Source organism: Drosophila obscura, unplaced genomic scaffold, assembly GCF_018151105.1.
Source record: "Drosophila obscura isolate BZ-5 IFL unplaced genomic scaffold, ASM1815110v1 contig_186, whole genome shotgun sequence".
In the NCBI taxonomy this organism is placed as follows: Eukaryota; Metazoa; Arthropoda; class Insecta; order Diptera; family Drosophilidae; genus Drosophila; species Drosophila obscura.
This window is the reverse complement of record NW_024542774.1, coordinates 10,495,359-10,510,642: the sequence shown is the minus strand read 5'-3', so window position 1 is coordinate 10,510,642 and position 15,284 is coordinate 10,495,359. Positions and strand designations below refer to the sequence as shown.

At 41.4% G+C, this 15,284-nt stretch overlaps 5 protein-coding genes across 8 annotated transcripts; 1 reads left to right on the top strand and 4 right to left on the bottom strand.

The window, feature by feature from the left end:
- The first annotated feature begins 318 nt into the window (after nucleotides 1-318).
- LOC111075192 (protein 60A) lies at nucleotides 319-1,990 on the top strand. The gene has a single exon (XM_022368319.2). It carries the CDS (start codon nucleotides 499-501, stop codon nucleotides 1,876-1,878), a length of 1,380 nt encoding a protein of 459 aa, XP_022224011.1. The 5' UTR covers nucleotides 319-498; the 3' UTR covers nucleotides 1,879-1,990.
- Nucleotides 1,991-2,045: 55 nt separating this feature from the next.
- Nucleotides 2,046-7,562, bottom strand: LOC111075238 (benign gonial cell neoplasm protein). Its single transcript, XM_022368387.2, has 5 exons — nucleotides 5,923-7,562; nucleotides 4,281-4,628; nucleotides 3,244-4,215; nucleotides 2,491-3,178; nucleotides 2,046-2,426 (listed from the first exon to the last, which is right to left on the bottom strand). Exons 1-5 carry the CDS (start codon nucleotides 7,415-7,417, stop codon nucleotides 2,291-2,293), a joined length of 3,639 nt encoding a protein of 1,212 aa, XP_022224079.2. The 5' UTR covers nucleotides 7,418-7,562; the 3' UTR covers nucleotides 2,046-2,290.
- Nucleotides 4,701-5,718, bottom strand: LOC111075239 (partner of Y14 and mago). Its single transcript, XM_022368388.2, has one exon. The coding sequence runs from the start codon at nucleotides 5,650-5,652 to the stop codon at nucleotides 5,041-5,043; it is 612 nt and encodes a 203-aa protein (XP_022224080.2). The 5' UTR covers nucleotides 5,653-5,718; the 3' UTR covers nucleotides 4,701-5,040.
- Nucleotides 7,563-8,850: 1,288 nt separating the features above from the next.
- On the bottom strand, nucleotides 8,851-11,806 carry LOC111075236 (TAR DNA-binding protein 43). 3 transcript variants are annotated; one of them, XM_022368382.2, is made up of 7 exons: nucleotides 11,452-11,806; nucleotides 10,636-10,896; nucleotides 10,258-10,568; nucleotides 9,993-10,197; nucleotides 9,274-9,923; nucleotides 9,065-9,214; nucleotides 8,851-9,000 (listed from the first exon to the last, which is right to left on the bottom strand). In XM_022368382.2, exons 2-7 carry the CDS (start codon nucleotides 10,874-10,876, stop codon nucleotides 8,917-8,919), a joined length of 1,641 nt encoding a protein of 546 aa, XP_022224074.1. In that variant the 5' UTR covers nucleotides 10,877-10,896; nucleotides 11,452-11,806; the 3' UTR covers nucleotides 8,851-8,916. The 3 variants fall into 3 exon arrangements, with proteins under 3 accessions (XP_022224074.1, XP_022224076.1, XP_022224075.1); XM_022368384.2 differs by having other exon boundaries at nucleotides 9,065-9,225; nucleotides 9,759-9,923; XM_022368383.2 differs by having other exon boundaries at nucleotides 11,716-11,783.
- A 1,418-nt stretch (nucleotides 11,807-13,224) lies between these two features.
- Nucleotides 13,225-15,204, bottom strand: LOC111075205 (ceramide phosphoethanolamine synthase). Of its 2 annotated transcripts, none has more exons than XM_022368337.2 (2): nucleotides 14,954-15,204; nucleotides 13,225-14,459 (listed from the first exon to the last, which is right to left on the bottom strand). In XM_022368337.2, the coding sequence occupies exon 2, from the start codon at nucleotides 14,399-14,401 to the stop codon at nucleotides 13,271-13,273; it is 1,131 nt and encodes a 376-aa protein (XP_022224029.2). In that variant the 5' UTR covers nucleotides 14,402-14,459; nucleotides 14,954-15,204; the 3' UTR covers nucleotides 13,225-13,270. The 2 variants fall into 2 exon arrangements, with proteins under 2 accessions (XP_022224029.2, XP_022224030.2); XM_022368338.2 differs by lacking the exon at nucleotides 14,954-15,204 and adding an exon at nucleotides 14,541-14,631.
- Nucleotides 15,205-15,284: the final 80 nt, after the last annotated feature.

Here is a 15,284-nt window from a genome sequence, read left to right as displayed (position 1 = left end):
TAAGGCAGCTATATGAATGAAAACTATATGGATATTAATATTTATTATTTTTATTAATTTTCATGAATATAAAACAAATATTGTGCATTTTATTAACTTAAAAAAAAACCAAGCAGCTGTCTGAACAGTGTAACCGTACGGAATGCAGTGCACACCTTTTTAAATACATTTCTCTTGTTTTTCTAATCATCAGTCTCATCAAATAAAATATATTAGGCAGATCGTAGTAGTTCAAAACAACTGAAAATTATTCCATGTTTGTGCAGCCCTGAGGATCGCTCTGCCAACTGATTCAAAATCTAAAGAAAAAATGCATCTTCAAGATTAAGATACACACAACAATCTGAATCTGTATACAAAGTGCGTCAGAATTTTCCACAAGTTCTGCTCATTAAAAAACCATTAAAAACTAATAAATGTTTTTGCCCAACTAAATGCCATCGTCCAGAAGATAGCTCTAGTAGACATTACCAATTACTGTGATCCTTCCAGAGCATCATGTTTTCGAGTATGAGGAAAACTTCGGAAGCTGTTGCGGCTCTAGCTTCACTGGCACTGGGACTGGTTCTGATAATATTCGTTTCTACGACGCCGACTGTGATTGACGCCACCCAGTCAGGGATCTATATAGACAATGGCAAAGATCAGACGATCATGCACCGCGTGCTGAGCGACGATGACAAGCTGGATGTTTCGTACGAGATACTTGAGTTCCTGGGCATAGCCGAGCGCCCCTCCCACCACAGCAGCCATCAGTTGTCCTTGAGAAAGTCTGCACCAAAATTTTTGCTGGACGTTTACCACCGCATCACGGAGGAGGAAGGACTGGGAGGTGGCAATGGCAATACCGACGATGAAACTGAGCACAGCCATCGCTCAAAACGCAACGCCGAAACTATGTCCGATGAAAGAATTGGAGATGGAGAAGAAAACTTCATCACGGACCTGGACAAGCGCGCCATAGACGAGAGCGACATTATAATGACTTTTTTGAACAAACGCAATCACAACGTGGAGGAGCTACGCCACGAACATGGCCGCCGCCTGTGGTTCGACGTCTCCAAGGTGCCAGACGACAACTATCTGGTAATGGCTGAGCTGCGTATATACCAGAACTCAAACGAAGGCAAATGGCTCACAGCAAACAAGCAATTCACGATCACCGTGTACTCTATGGGATTGGGCGAATCGGGTGAGAATACGATGGAAGCGTTGTCCTCGGTGAATACCACTGGCGACTATGTCGGCTGGCTGGAACTAAACGTTACCGAGGGCCTGCACGAGTGGCTGATACATTCCAAGGAGAACCACGGCATTTACATTGGTGCCCACGCTGTCAATCGGCCCGATCGAGAAGTCAAACTGGACGACATTGGACTGATTCACCGCAGAGTGGACGACGAATACCAGCCATTTATGATTGGGTTCTTCAGGGGGCCCGAGCTGATCAAGACAACCTCGCACAGTAGTCACCACAGAAGTAAGCGGAGCACGCTGCATCAGCGCAAGAAGAAGAAGTCGGTGCCAGTGCATCCCTTTTTGGAAGTACCCATCGAGAATACACGCAGCTGTCAGATGCAAACCCTCTACATCGACTTTAAGGATTTGGGCTGGCACGATTGGATAATCGCCCCAGAGGGCTATGGCGCATTTTATTGCAGCGGTGAGTGCAATTTCCCTCTCAACGCACACATGAATGCCACCAATCATGCCATTGTGCAGACTTTGGTGCATCTGCTCGAGCCCAAGAAGGTGCCGAAGCCATGCTGTGCGCCGACGAGACTGGGCGCCTTGCCTGTGCTGTATCATCTCAATGACGAGAATGTCAACCTGAAGAAGTATAGAAATATGATTGTGAAATCCTGCGGGTGCCATTGAATCCAATTTATAATCTAATCTAAGCATTTTAAAGCATTTCTGTGTAGATGTCCGTCTCTGTACTAATCTCGAATATTTTTATAGAAATATTAAACGCAGTGCCTAACTAACAGTGTTTTGTGTTTACATATTTATCTTAACTGAAACAGGTCTTAACACAGCGCCTTGATTCTGCAGGATCTCTTTATTCCATACGACTTTACTTTCGTTAGCAGTCGATGATCACTGATTCAATATACGGTACATACAAAGTATTTCATAAGAAAACAATTCAATGGAATTAACTCAAAAACAATAACACGTCCAACTTTCTTAAAGTTCAACAGAAGGAGTACAACATTAAATGATATTTTTGATTGTGAGGCTCGGCAGTACGCACGTCCGCCCATAAGGAACAAAGATCAGGATAAATTTATCGCTTATGAATCCAATGATTGCGAAAAGCGAACAAGTCCATAATTAAGTTTCCAACTCTTTTATCAATTAGGCTGGACATTAAACGGCCATCAAAGTTGGGCATGCTAACACTCAACGATCGGCAAGCATCGCTGGAAGAGAATGCGGCATACATTAAGTCGAGTAGTCGAATACATGTCTCACGAGTATACTTACATGATTTCATACACTGGAATAACATTTCGAAAGTATTCCTTCAATGTAAATTCTCCGTTAATTGTTTTAGCACGGCTGATGCTTAACATTTCATCCTCATTCTTTTTGTATAAAATCACGAAAATATGTCGATTGGGCGACTCGATGGGTCTGGCAAACTTTCCCAGTACCGATTCAATGAAGGGAGTGTTGGTGGTCTTGTAGAAATCGTCACAGGATTCTTTGGTGTGCAGCACAAAGAACTGTCGCTCCACAAAGTGCGAATTGATATCAAAATGTGGTGATGTCCGTTTGACCAGATCCTCTTTGCTATCTTCTATTTCCTGATTCCAGCTAAAGTGACGATTTACGGTCAGCAGGTAAGTCGTTGGCAGCTTTACAATTGGCCGATAATAAATGGACGGAGTCTTTGAGAAACCCACAGACACATCTTCGTTTTCAAATACTTTGGCTAATGTTTCATTGAGCAAGACCTGGTTGGCCATAGTGACAGCGTCGGCGTTCCATCTGTCCTGATCGCTGCAGTGCTTTAAAAATTCGTGGTATCCATTGAAGAAACACTGACGCGCTTTCATTACCAGCTCGGCTACAGTTTTTGGCATAACCATCCAGATCCATTCATCGAAATAGACATTAACGTTATCATTTTGGCTGACGCTTATCTGCGAAGATCTTATTCGGCTGGGACCTAAAAAAGGGATGCATTAAAGGATCAATTAAAGTGTTAGTTTAAGCCGTGACAATCAAACTTACCAGCAAACATAGCCACTGCTAGGGGAAGTACCATAGTGGCGTATAAAATATAGTTCTTCTGCTTAGTGCAGACAACCCAGGGGCTGCGGAAATTAAGAGCTGAGCTGCTGAATGGCTCTAGAAAGTCACGCAGCACTGTGTTTGGATGCAGGTGCACTTTCTCTGAATAGGCCGACTTGAGACACGATTTTCCAACATCCAGAACACAGATATTTGGATACATGCCGCCTGCTAGGGCTGCCTTTACCACGTGCCAATTTCCCGACAACAAATTGAGACTCTGCATGCTTAGCATGCCACGGAAATGAATCAAGTGTGCAGCTCGCAGGGAGCACACAATATAGGACCGGATGAAGCTCAACTGCTCCATCAGTCCATTCAGAATAAAGTCGTATTCATTGGTGAAATACAGTATTGGCATTTTGCTCTTCTGCCGATTCTGCCACTCCTGAAACAGTCGCAGGAATATAAAGTGGTCCGAAAACTGATTATCTGCCAGGCGACCACGTTCATTCTTGATGAGATTCTGAATATAAATCGTGAATCGATCCCACAGGCTGTCAATGTCCTCAGTAAAGGGAATACTCAACGGATCCGTCGTCGACAGCGAGGTCACTATAGTCAGTATTGGATCCAGGCATTGAAGAAGAATGCCATAGATTAACATCCGTCCAAGCTGGCAAGGCACTGGTATGTCCAGAAGTCGGCAGCCCAGCCAAGTGAGATCTTCCACCTCGTTCAGGGCCTCAATTTTTTTCAGGAACTGCACGGCATGGTGCACATTAATAAGTGGCGGTGGCGCAATGGTATAGCCTAGGTATTCACTGATAATCTTGTTCGGCGACAATGCCTTTACCGTCAAACAGATCTTGTCCAGCTGTATTCTTTGAAGCAGGGGTGTGCTATTTTCACTCAGCATATTGTACGTGCTTTTGGATAACAATCGAAAGCATTGCGTATCAGAAGCAGCTCCTGCAAAAAACATTATGTTAGCTCTAGTCATCATATCCTATGCAAAAAACCAAATAAACCATTACCATCGACGATGGATTCCCTTCTCAAGAGACAGTCTTTGGCCACCCATTCGTATCGGTGCTCAGAACAGTAGCTGCTGCAATTGTAAATGGAATACTGTTTGCAGGCAGTGTCGATTAGGTACTTGAACGGCACCTGAAGAGGCAACGATTCAATTATATCAGTGGTCAGCACCACCTTGTCAGTGTCGTTGCGAGCATTAACCAAAGCGTCAATGTATTCCCCGCCCATATTCTCGTGCAGCAAGAATATTGAGAATTCCTGCAGTTTGCCGCTCATGCAATGACTGAGCAGCATATAGTTCAGCTTAACAATATGATAGTAGGTGGGCAAAATGACCAAAATGTTTCCTGAAATAAAGAGAGACATGGATTAGTGATCCCTTAATATCCCTTATCCATATGACATTTGCACATAGTTCTATCAATAAAAGAAGGTAGATTTATTACATCTGATTTACAATGTTGTTTTCCTACACAAATACACCCGGTGATTCCTTCAATCAAATCAAATCAAATGAACTGAACTGAACATTAAAGACAGATACAATGATACAATTATCTGATACATATTTCTAAAATGGCATTTCTTAAGCTATAACTAATATGTAGAACTATTTAACAGGCATAAATGAGTGTGTGTGTGTGTGAGTGTTTTCGGGCAGAGCGACGCGACATCATCAGGTCAGTGTGTTTTCTTTAAACTTAAATTTTAGCATTAGAAATGCCTGGTGGCAGAGGCAGAGTTGAGTTCAACATTTCGCTATGATTGTGACTGTGGCTGCGCATTATCACTGCTGTTCTCCAATGCCGTTAGCTGCTTTAGGATTTCGGCTTTCTTTTTCACCTTGTCGAGCTGGTCTTTGTCCAACTTTTTATGCTCGCCGGCCTGAATCCTGCTCTCGATTTGTTCGATTTCGCGGATTTTCTTGCGAAGCTTTTTTAATTGTTTTTCAGTATCGACCTCTTCGGGCAAGCTGATCTTCAATTTATCCTCCAGAGCGTTTGTTATCCCATTGACATTGGTGATCTTGCTGTCAGACGACGGTTGGACAACCTTAAGCGGTGACCCGCCACTGGGGCCACTGGGGCCACTTGAGTCAACTCCTTCCTTGTTCTTGTCCTGCTTCTTTGTTTTCGTCCGCTCCTGCTTCTCGCGCTCCTTCTTTGACTCTGCCGCTAGAATGGGACACATGCCAGGCGGCACTCCAGTCTGTCTTTGGGCGACAAACTGCTTGCCCTTGCTCTCGTACAGCGGCACCTCCTCCTGGGGCACATACCCATCCTTCACACGACGCGCCTTGCGCCAGGTGCCATCTGGACGCTTTGTGGCCGGGATAAATTTCCCCTCGCTGCTTTGCTGGTAGGTGCTCATTTTGGTGTTTCAGCCTGCCTGGTTCTATATTCTATAAAAAAAAACAATTCCTATATGGCAAAGGCCGATATGTATCGATATATGCGATACATGTGTAGGCACATGGCGATGGAACTCGTTCCAGGGCAGCATTACATCAAATCTCACGATGAATTATAGAACCAAAATTATATGAAATTATACTACCGTTAACAACTGAACAATATGGATTATTCAGGGGAAATACCCCTGACTAGCCTTAGCCCAATAATAATATTTAAGTAGACTTACCTGAGGGATATTCCGGCTTGGTGCGCAACAAGTAAAACAAATCAATTATCAGATCGTAGTCAACAAAGTCGGGCTTGGCGCTTTTGATTGCATTGCCACGCAGGCTGAAATTGTTTAAGACGTCGATGCACTCATTGTTTTCCATTAATGCGGCCACTGTGATGGCATTCTGATGCTGCTCATCCACAACGTATGGATCGGCACCCATATACAACAAGACGCGCAGGTGGCTTGCATTGTTGCGCTGAGACGCAATTAGGACAGCAGTCTTGCCACTGGTCGAGTGGCGATAGTTGACCGGAACCAAGTCGTAGTTGACGGCATACAGGAATGGCCGAATGGAAAGATCAGTGCCGAACTCCTCGTAGGCCTCCAAACATTTATCCATTTGCTCATTTCTGGGCGTTTTTGTTCTGTACACCTCTGGAGTCTCCTTGTAAATATCCTGTCCTTTGTGAATGCCTGCCACTGAAATGCGGCTGTGAATGTCACCCAAATACGAAATGCGGGGCGCCGTTTTTGGGGCTCCTTCTTTCGGCATCAGTTCGGTGCCCTCTTCAAAAAAGTCGGTAAACTTCTTTGCGTCGGCCATTTGGCACAACAGAACGACTCTTAGGTTTTGGTGCTTGGTCAGTGCATTGCGCAGTTCACTCAGCAACACGTCGATATAGGGATCATGCTGGTGCACATCGTTTACAATGAAGTGGCTGATGTTTATGCATTTCTGGCTTGTCAGCGAGCGCAACACGTACTGCGCCGTGGAGCATATTATGTGCGTTCCCGAGCTGATGTTGCTGCTGTGCGGCAATTGAATTCCCACAGTCTCACCCACATCCTCGGCGAAGTAATGTGCCAGGCGCTTGCTATTGTGCAGTGCCAAAACGTTTTCCTTCTCAATGCAAATGATTTTCGCATTTGTTTTCTTAGACTCGCAGTCTTCAAAAATTATTAGTGGCATATACACCGATTTTTCCCACGAGAGATCTGCACTGAACACCACGACCCGCTGTTTATACAGCGTCTGTAAGACGTTGTCGATGAAAGGAAAACCAGGAAACTTTTTCAGCAAATTACGTTGTGTATCGTCCTTAACGCGCGGCGCAGGCGGCTTGATCGTCGGAAATGGTAGATGAGGCGGCAAAATTTCGGCAACACACGCACGCTGTGGTATGAAATCTGAGCTCAATTTGAGTTCGTCCTTTCCCAAATTGGTTGTTCGCCCCAACATAGTCAGAATGTTTATTGCCGTCGATGGCGAGAATGTCAATATTTTGGGCTCCTCCAGATAATGGCGGCACGCCTGCTTGAATACTTTGATAATTTCGCCATTACTAAACACGCATTGCGTACGCAAGCCCAAGGAGCCAGCGTATCGCATGAAAATCTCGTGATCTGACGATCGAAATGTGCATGGGAATTGTTGGCAGCATCGCCGACCAGCCACAAAGTACAGCAATTGCTGCGGGATAAACTTATCTTGTATAATTTCGTTCATTTTGATCGTCCAAGCCACCTGGCTTTCGTAATTTTTCTTCACACAATTCTGCCGCTTTCCGTTAATGTCAGTTGTCAGTGTGACAGTGTATCTATCAACAAAATATATCGTCCGTGTTTGTGTCTCCTTCGTAAAATATACCGTAAATATACTGATGGACACGAAAAGCTGTGATGCGAAGAAAAACTTCGATTTTAATGTTCGTCTTAATATTACTAACAAGCTAAGACTTTAAACGCTGAACATATATTTTTCTACGATTAATTAATCAATTTCTTAAAAGATTTGCTAAGTATAAGTACTTGTTTTCATTTTGATTATTCAGAAAATAAGACTTAAAGCCCAGTATTCAGATCAGCTAAGCCAACTTTTTGTCGAAAGTCTGTGTTAAAATACCCACTGGTCGGCAATGGGTTAATCGTTCTCTGTCCATAATCAGAAATTATATTCCTGGATTTTGATATTCGGCTTAATATTCATAGCTAGTTAGCACTCTCAGCACTTAACATATAATTTTAGCCTATAGATAAATCAATTTTCTAAAAGATAGATTAACTTTGAAGACCCTTATTTTATGGGTTTGGGGAAAATCCACACGAAAAAGAGAGGAAATCGAAAGGATCTAAAATTAAGAAGTGTACAGTTGGGGTACTCAAGGAAATGGGTATGATTGGCTGCTACGCTAGCGTCAGCTAAATACAAATACATATAAGCATATGTTAATTTAACCCACAAATAAATAAAACCAATGCTAATACAGCCAATTAAAATGAACTAATGCTACCTAACTTCCATCAGCTTCTTCCTAATGTTTTATATTTTATATATGAAATTATTTCTGAAACGTGGTAACCTGATCTTTGTACGTGTTAGCAATATTATCAGCACGTTCATCTTAGTCGATCAATCAATCGATCAATTTCAGATGATGATGATTGTTATACACATTCATTTCGTAAAATCCCAGATAAACACATTAAAGTTAGCTTTGGCTTAATTGGATTCTATTTTTCAATGGATATTTTTGTTTTAAGTCTATATCAAGTGATATCTGTAAATAACACTAATGCATTCTATATTTATTCGACATTATATTCAAATTCTAGTGCATATTTTCAAATTTATGCACAAGTACTTAAACAAATGACGCATACCCTTGCAGGGTATTCAAATTTTGTGACGCATTCCCTAAACAACAAACCCGATGGATTAAGCCATGTTTGCTAACACTGCACAACATTCTTTGGGCGAATCAAACCGACAAGACAATCGACAAAACAAATAATCAAGTGTATAACAAATTTGTTGATAAACCATTATTATTTATGGGTCGTTGAACTGCAAGGGTATATAAACTTCGGAGCGCCGATTTTATATTTCCTGCATTTTTAATAATAGAATAGAATAGACATTTAAATAAGCTACACAAGTTGTGGTTAAACAAAAGTTTACTTCTTAAATGAAAATTGGTTGGTACCAAATCTAATTGGTAAATATACTCAGAGAAAATTGGATTTATCCACAGAATTCTGGGAGCCGCTACTTTGATTTGACCAACCAGCGTTACCAGGTGCACAGCCATTCTGGAATAGAGACAATACAAATAAATTATTTACAATTGTGGACTTAATTTAATGGGAAACTAACCTGTTGATCGTTACAAGCAGAGTTGTCGACTTTGATCATTCCACCAGGTCCTGGATTATTTGGGTTGTTTGATCCTTTTCGACCGCCATAGTTCACGTTGTTGGCGTTGTGTCCGCCGTTCTGAGCCATCCATGATAAAAAATTGCCACCCTGAAAAGTAACTGAGAGAGTTTTTTGTTTGAAACAATGATAGAGTGTAGAAGGCTTGCCTGCTGGTCCTGGTTTTGATTTTGCAGCTGATTGCCCACAAGGCTCCACTGATTCAACGCAGCAGCAACCAAAGCAGGGTTGATCGGCAATGAGTTTAAATTAAGTCCGACCCCCAAAGGGTTGTTCATGTTCTGTCCTTGGTTGGACGAGCTCGATCCTTGGGAATTAATGCCTAATGCTTGTAAGTTAGGCATGTCCAAGGGTCCCCTGTTCATCCAGCCGCCACTGCCTACGTTTCCATTGTGGGGCTGGTTCATTCCATGAAAGTTCCCCTGTCTATTGTAGGGAGCGCCACCATCCTGACGGTTTATGTGCCCACCACTAGCGTGATTACTACTGTTATTATGGTAGCCCCCACCCGAATTTCCACCATAATTATGTCCGCCCATTCCGTAACCACCACTGGCATTGTTGCTGTGACTGTGACTGTGACTATTGGCGATAATCGGGTTCTCACCACCGTGTGCATTGTGTTGATTATTACCTCTGTGGTGCCCACTTCGGCCAGGATGTGATGTCATGTGGTTGCCTTGAGGATGATACGAATGCATGCCATAGCTGTTGCCAGAGCTATAGTTGTAGTTCTGTCCTTGATGGCTTCTGCTCTGCTCGGCCTTCGGGGCGGCATTCGAAACATGAACTGATACACCTAAACGAGCCACGAATCATTTCTGTTATCGCAATGGTTGTCTTTGACTCGAGCAAACGTTGATCTTACCTTTGATTATATGGTCCTCGCCACACAGGGATTGCGCTACATCAGGATCGAAAAATGTGACAAAGCTAAAGGCTCGAAATGGCCGGGGAATAAACACATCGGTAACCTCGCCAAACTTTGAAAAATATTCGCGCAAGTCATCTGAGTTGATGTCCTCTGTACAGCGGCCAACGAAGACTTTGCATGGCACCTGATGACCTACCCCCTAGAAGATGATTTTATTAGTTTAAAACTGGCCCCTTTTAATATATGTATGTCTGTATACCTTTGAGTTTGGAACTTTCACCTCGCACCAGCGACCATCGATGAGGTGACGATTAGAGAGTACACGCATCTGAGCGTCGTACGAGCCGAAACGTACGAATCCAAAACCTTTCGATTGTCCGGACTTGACGTCCTTCTTTATCTGGGCCATTAGCACTTCTCCATAGCTCTCAAAATATTCCCGCAAGCTATCCTCAGTTGTTTTCCATGGGAGTCCCAGAACAATGAGGTCAGTGCATCGTAGGCGCGTCTCGATGCGTTTCGTTTTGGCTGTTGAATTCTCTAAATTATCGTCGCTTTTGCGTTTATTTTCTATGAGAGGGAATTAGATGAGATACAAACTAGTTGTAGCGAATATTTAATGTTGCATTTGATTTACCTTTGGGAAACACACAAAAATAAATGTATTCTCCCCACCCGGAATCTACACTTGGTGGAAATAGGCGGCCCTCGTTTGACCGAACGCCTCGCACGGCCTTGGTGTCCATGTTGCGATACTTGAGGCCGCAAGAGCCAGGAAACTGGGCCTGCAGAGTCGACAGCAGCAATGTGCCATCTTCCTCAGCCGGCAGCTCGATGGGCTCGTCACCCTCCTCCTCCGACACTTGAACGAAATCCATAACTATGGCTTCTCTGAGTTCTAAAATGACAAGAAAGTTAATCCAACATTCTGCGCAAGCGGTTCACATGTCGCTCTAATCTTGATCCATCATTCAATCAACTGAAGCATCCCACTTGGTAATATACTCGTACATATTCAGATTCTATCTATGCTACATACATGAAATGCACTCAACTCATTCGTCTCATACTTTCTTTCAAAATAAACCAAACAAACAAACAAACCATTTAATGCTCAGATTCAAATCAAAGAAAAGGAAGATCCAAAATGTCTACGTCTGAATTTTAAATGTCCTGCAAAAAGATCTATCTGTAACAATTCTAGTTGCCATGTTCTTTTTATGAGAAACACAAAGAAAATATGAAATTATCGATTCGGGAAAATTGAACTAGATAAAAACCAATATGCATAATAGCTGCTTTAACAAATAAGGGCTATATAGAATGGGCAAATTGAGGGAAGGGCAGATTGATTGGCCTAGAGGAAGCATTTATGTACATATGTCATGTGGGGTGGGTACACACATATGTACATATAGCGCATCCTAAATGGTGGTTACACAACAATTCTTACACTATTGATAGGGGTTAGATGTAACGTAACACCACAGACGTGGTGCCTTTAATATCTGATTTCAGGTAGCGCTCGCACACGTAATGTTTTATATGGTATGTATTTGCATTTATGCTCGCTCACACGATACGATTCACACACAGCACAGGCAAAACCAGAGAAATCACTTTTTCTTTTCACGCTCGTTTTTCGACACAACACACGCCATGTAAATATGCACATCCACTTTCAATTAGTGCGTTATAAAATACAAAGAATATTTACAATTTCATTGTCAATGACTTTGATTTAGCAAACATATTTCCTTCAAAATTTTCTTATGTATGTTGTATGTATATCTTGTATGTATATCATCAGCGTGACCGCGCCGATAACGATACAAAATGCCATCCGGCCAAAAAATAAATACCATTAAATACCATTTCAGTTTCGAGAAATACCATTTAAATACCACACCATAAAAAGGCCAGGGCCGAAACTTAACCCACTTAACACCCCTCTATTTAAAAAGTTGAGCACCCTTTGTTAAACCGCGTAAAATAAGACTGTTTGTACAGGCTCCTTGTCGCTCCATCCTCCTCTTTACTTACAAAACAAAAATGACCACCGAAATCTTTCACATGAATTGCGTAAAATATGTTAAAGTTACATAAATTTCGTGGAAATATTAAATACCCCCTTGGTCGACAATGGGCTAAGTTGGTCCTCTCAGCCCTAAAAAAATAAATTTATCCGATAGATACATAAATTTTCTACAAGATTGGCTAGTTTTCAGAAGTCCTTTTTATGGCATTGTTTCCATAAAAAGGTTCAAGTAAAAACGGCCAAAGCATAAAACGTAAATTTCCACTAACTGTGACGTCATTGTTGCTGGTCAACCAAACTTGGTTATATGCGTATGGACTTTTGTATACCGTATTTCCTTTAATTGATGATTGAAATGTTTTTACCTATTACCTGTTACTTTACCTAAATGTCAGTATATTTTGTGCGCTAAATGGAGTTTGGCGGTCATTTTGAAAAGTATCTTAATATATTGGAATACATAAATTGGACCTTGATTAAATATACATACATATACCGATATACCCAAATATACCTTCTCATTTTCAAAATATACCGGGCACAACGTGATAAATTTGTATTTAACAAAAATACACTATGGGTATTCATAGTGATGCGCTATTTTGGAACAATTGAAACGAAACAAAAAACATTAATATGATCTTATTTTTTTTAAATTAGACTGTTTCAGAATGATAAATATCAATATAAATAAATATAAATCTTATCAAATACATATTAATAAAATCAGATAAATTATACAATAAACGGCCAATCTTGTACGGGCAGGTCAGGACACAATGACAGTTTGTTAAAATTTTGTTTGTACAAAAACACAGATGTTGATAACACAATCAAGATACTCAGATATATAGAGTTTTATTTAATATTCCTATGTGGATCAGGATCTGGTAAAAATTACAGCAGTCCCAGGAAGTGGATGATTTGATAAGTTTTTATAACAATTTATTATAGATTTATTGATCAATAACATTGTTATCACAGCTGAAGACATGTTCTTGTAGTCGGGCTTTAACAAAAAGTATCTCTGTATGAAAAGATGCATTAGTGGTTTTGTGTGTGTTGAAATATTGATGTTTGGCGGCGCCAGGTGTAGTGTGAAATGTGTAAGAAATATGGTTACAGTGCACAGACATCAATCATTATATAGATACATACATTAAAACAATAAAAAAAGGCATCGTTGTATTCCGCTACACAAATATTATTGTATTTTCTCGTAATATTAATAAAATCACAGTGAAATATTACTGCACGCTGTCGAATTAAAAATGTAGTTCTGGGCCTCCAAAATGTGCATTTCCGTTAAGCAAATTGCAACCAACAATATAATGTAACCGCTATAACGTATCGTTCTCAAAAAGTCCCACAACTTGTCGCAAAAAATGCTGAGCAGCACGAGGTGCAGCAATGAGTGTACATTAACAATGCGCCACATCCACGCCACACAAAAGAACCAAGTGGACTTGAATACGTAGTTCTGGCAAAGGTACTGGCTGCTGCTAACATCCTCACGCTCCAACATGTTCTGGTATACCGCTATATAGCGATTCCATGCAGTCGAACTGAGCAAGAGTTGCCCCGTGAAGCTGATCACATTTTTGGCCACTTTTCGCGTGGTTGCCTTCATTTTTGGAATCTTTGTCGGCTCAGGTGTTTTCGGGTCACTCATTGGTATGATCGAGTAGCCCCGTCGCGGCGGGTTGTTTTTCAGGTAAAAGAATATGCCCAGCAGTAGGGCAATGCAGCCAAGCCCATCGCACAGGCCATCCACATAGTAGCCGGACGTGCCAATTTCGGAGCGCTCCCCACGGATATGCTTCCTCACTCGCGCCACATGTCCGTCCAAATCATCCAGGAAGGTGCGTATCTGGAAGAGAAGCACGCCGAGCCGTCTGTATCCCAGGCTATCGGATGCCACCAGTTTGCCAGACAAACAAGCCACACCCACATGGAAAAATGATATCATGTTGGGCGTGATGAACGTGGAGCGGGAGAATCCAATTACATTGTCGAACATAGTGGCCAGTGGCGCAAACAAATAGTGGTTGGTGTGGTCCAGCAATATGGCTTTGACAGTTACATGGCAGAGCGGGTTTATATCACAAGATATCCATGTGTGATCTTCATACGACGGCTCCTTCTCAGCGGTGGGAAGTTTCGTGCTGCTACTGAGGTCCGATGTTGCTGCTGGTGTTAGCGGCAAGGGTGCAGATATTGTCGAGGTGTTGGTGTGGTAGTTCCGTTCAATAACATAGTTGTGGATGCGCAAATATAGCTCCACATCCATAAAAATGTAGAATATTATCAACAGAAACAGTAGTGTTAATAGTATCTTGCTGACTTGTGAACTGGGCCCAATCATGGTAATATTTTGAGGTAGCTTTCAATTCTAAATTCTTATCGCGGTGCTTTGGATACAACTGCAACGAAACGAGAGAATGTACATACATATGTTAGTGTCTATAGTTTATAAAGGTTAAAGTTAAATTAATGTTCTATACCCCAATAAACAGTCACACGAACACATGTACGTTTTTATACATGCATGACGACATAACAGTTCCAGCGATTCCTCCTTAGGAAACACTATCTATTCTTGGTATTTACGGAAGCCATTAACATGTCGATGTATGGCATGGCCTGAGTATTATGTGGAATTTTCCCTGCTTATAACTATTACCGGGCAAGTTAGCGCTTTTAAAGCCCTCAATAACAAAGATACATATGTACATAGTATGTGTGCTTCAATCAATCAAATAAATCACACACCCGTATGTATAGGCATGCTTGTGTTGGTGAGTGTGGTGTGTGTGTGTGTACGATAAGTAAGCATATGCTGATATTAACAACCAATAAATATGCAATTGTTGCTCAATCGGCTTTGCATAGAAGTAGAATATCATGTTTTACTTACTGCTTTGCTGTTTCATTGCTCACAAATAATGTTCCTCTATCAAAACATCTTGTTTAAACTGTTTTGTTCCCGAAATGGTTGTTTATGCTATTTCGTTGTATTTTATTTCGTGCAACTTGTAGAGTTTCGCAGACACTTATTAGCGCAATAGTTGCTATTAACTTGATATTGCTTAACAATAAGAACGTACATATATATATATATACAAATAAAAATAAGAAAACCTCAAAGCGTACGGAGTTATTAAATTTATAAATGAAATTTAACACATATATACTGTAAATACCGATACACCTTCCAACTAAATTTGGACACCAAAATATACCGGAAT

Bases quoted from the DNA above. Each gene is read 5' to 3' on its own strand.
- LOC111075192 (XM_022368319.2), top strand. From the start codon at position 499: ATGTTTTCGAGTATGAGGAAAACTTCGGAAGCTGTTGCGGCTCTAGCT.
- LOC111075239 (XM_022368388.2), bottom strand. From the start codon at position 5,652: ATGAGCACCTACCAGCAAAGCAGCGAGGGGAAATTTATCCCGGCCACA.
- LOC111075238 (XM_022368387.2), bottom strand. From the start codon at position 7,417: ATGAACGAAATTATACAAGATAAGTTTATCCCGCAGCAATTGCTGTAC. The intron at 3,179-3,243 runs GTAAGTTTGATT...TCCCTTTTTTAG, and splicing joins AGCAGTGGCTATGTTTGCTG to GTCCCAGCCGAATAAGATCT. The intron at 2,427-2,490 runs GTAAGTATACTC...ATTCTCTTCCAG, and splicing joins ATTCCAGTGTATGAAATCAT to CGATGCTTGCCGATCGTTGA.
- LOC111075236 (XM_022368382.2), bottom strand. From the start codon at position 10,876: ATGGATTTCGTTCAAGTGTCGGAGGAGGAGGGTGACGAGCCCATCGAG. The intron at 10,569-10,635 runs GTAAATCAAATG...TCCCTCTCATAG, and splicing joins TTTTTGTGTGTTTCCCAAAG to AAAATAAACGCAAAAGCGAC. The intron at 10,198-10,257 runs GTATACAGACAT...ATCATCTTCTAG, and splicing joins TGAAAGTTCCAAACTCAAAG to GGGGTAGGTCATCAGGTGCC.
- LOC111075205 (XM_022368337.2), bottom strand. From the start codon at position 14,401: ATGATTGGGCCCAGTTCACAAGTCAGCAAGATACTATTAACACTACTG.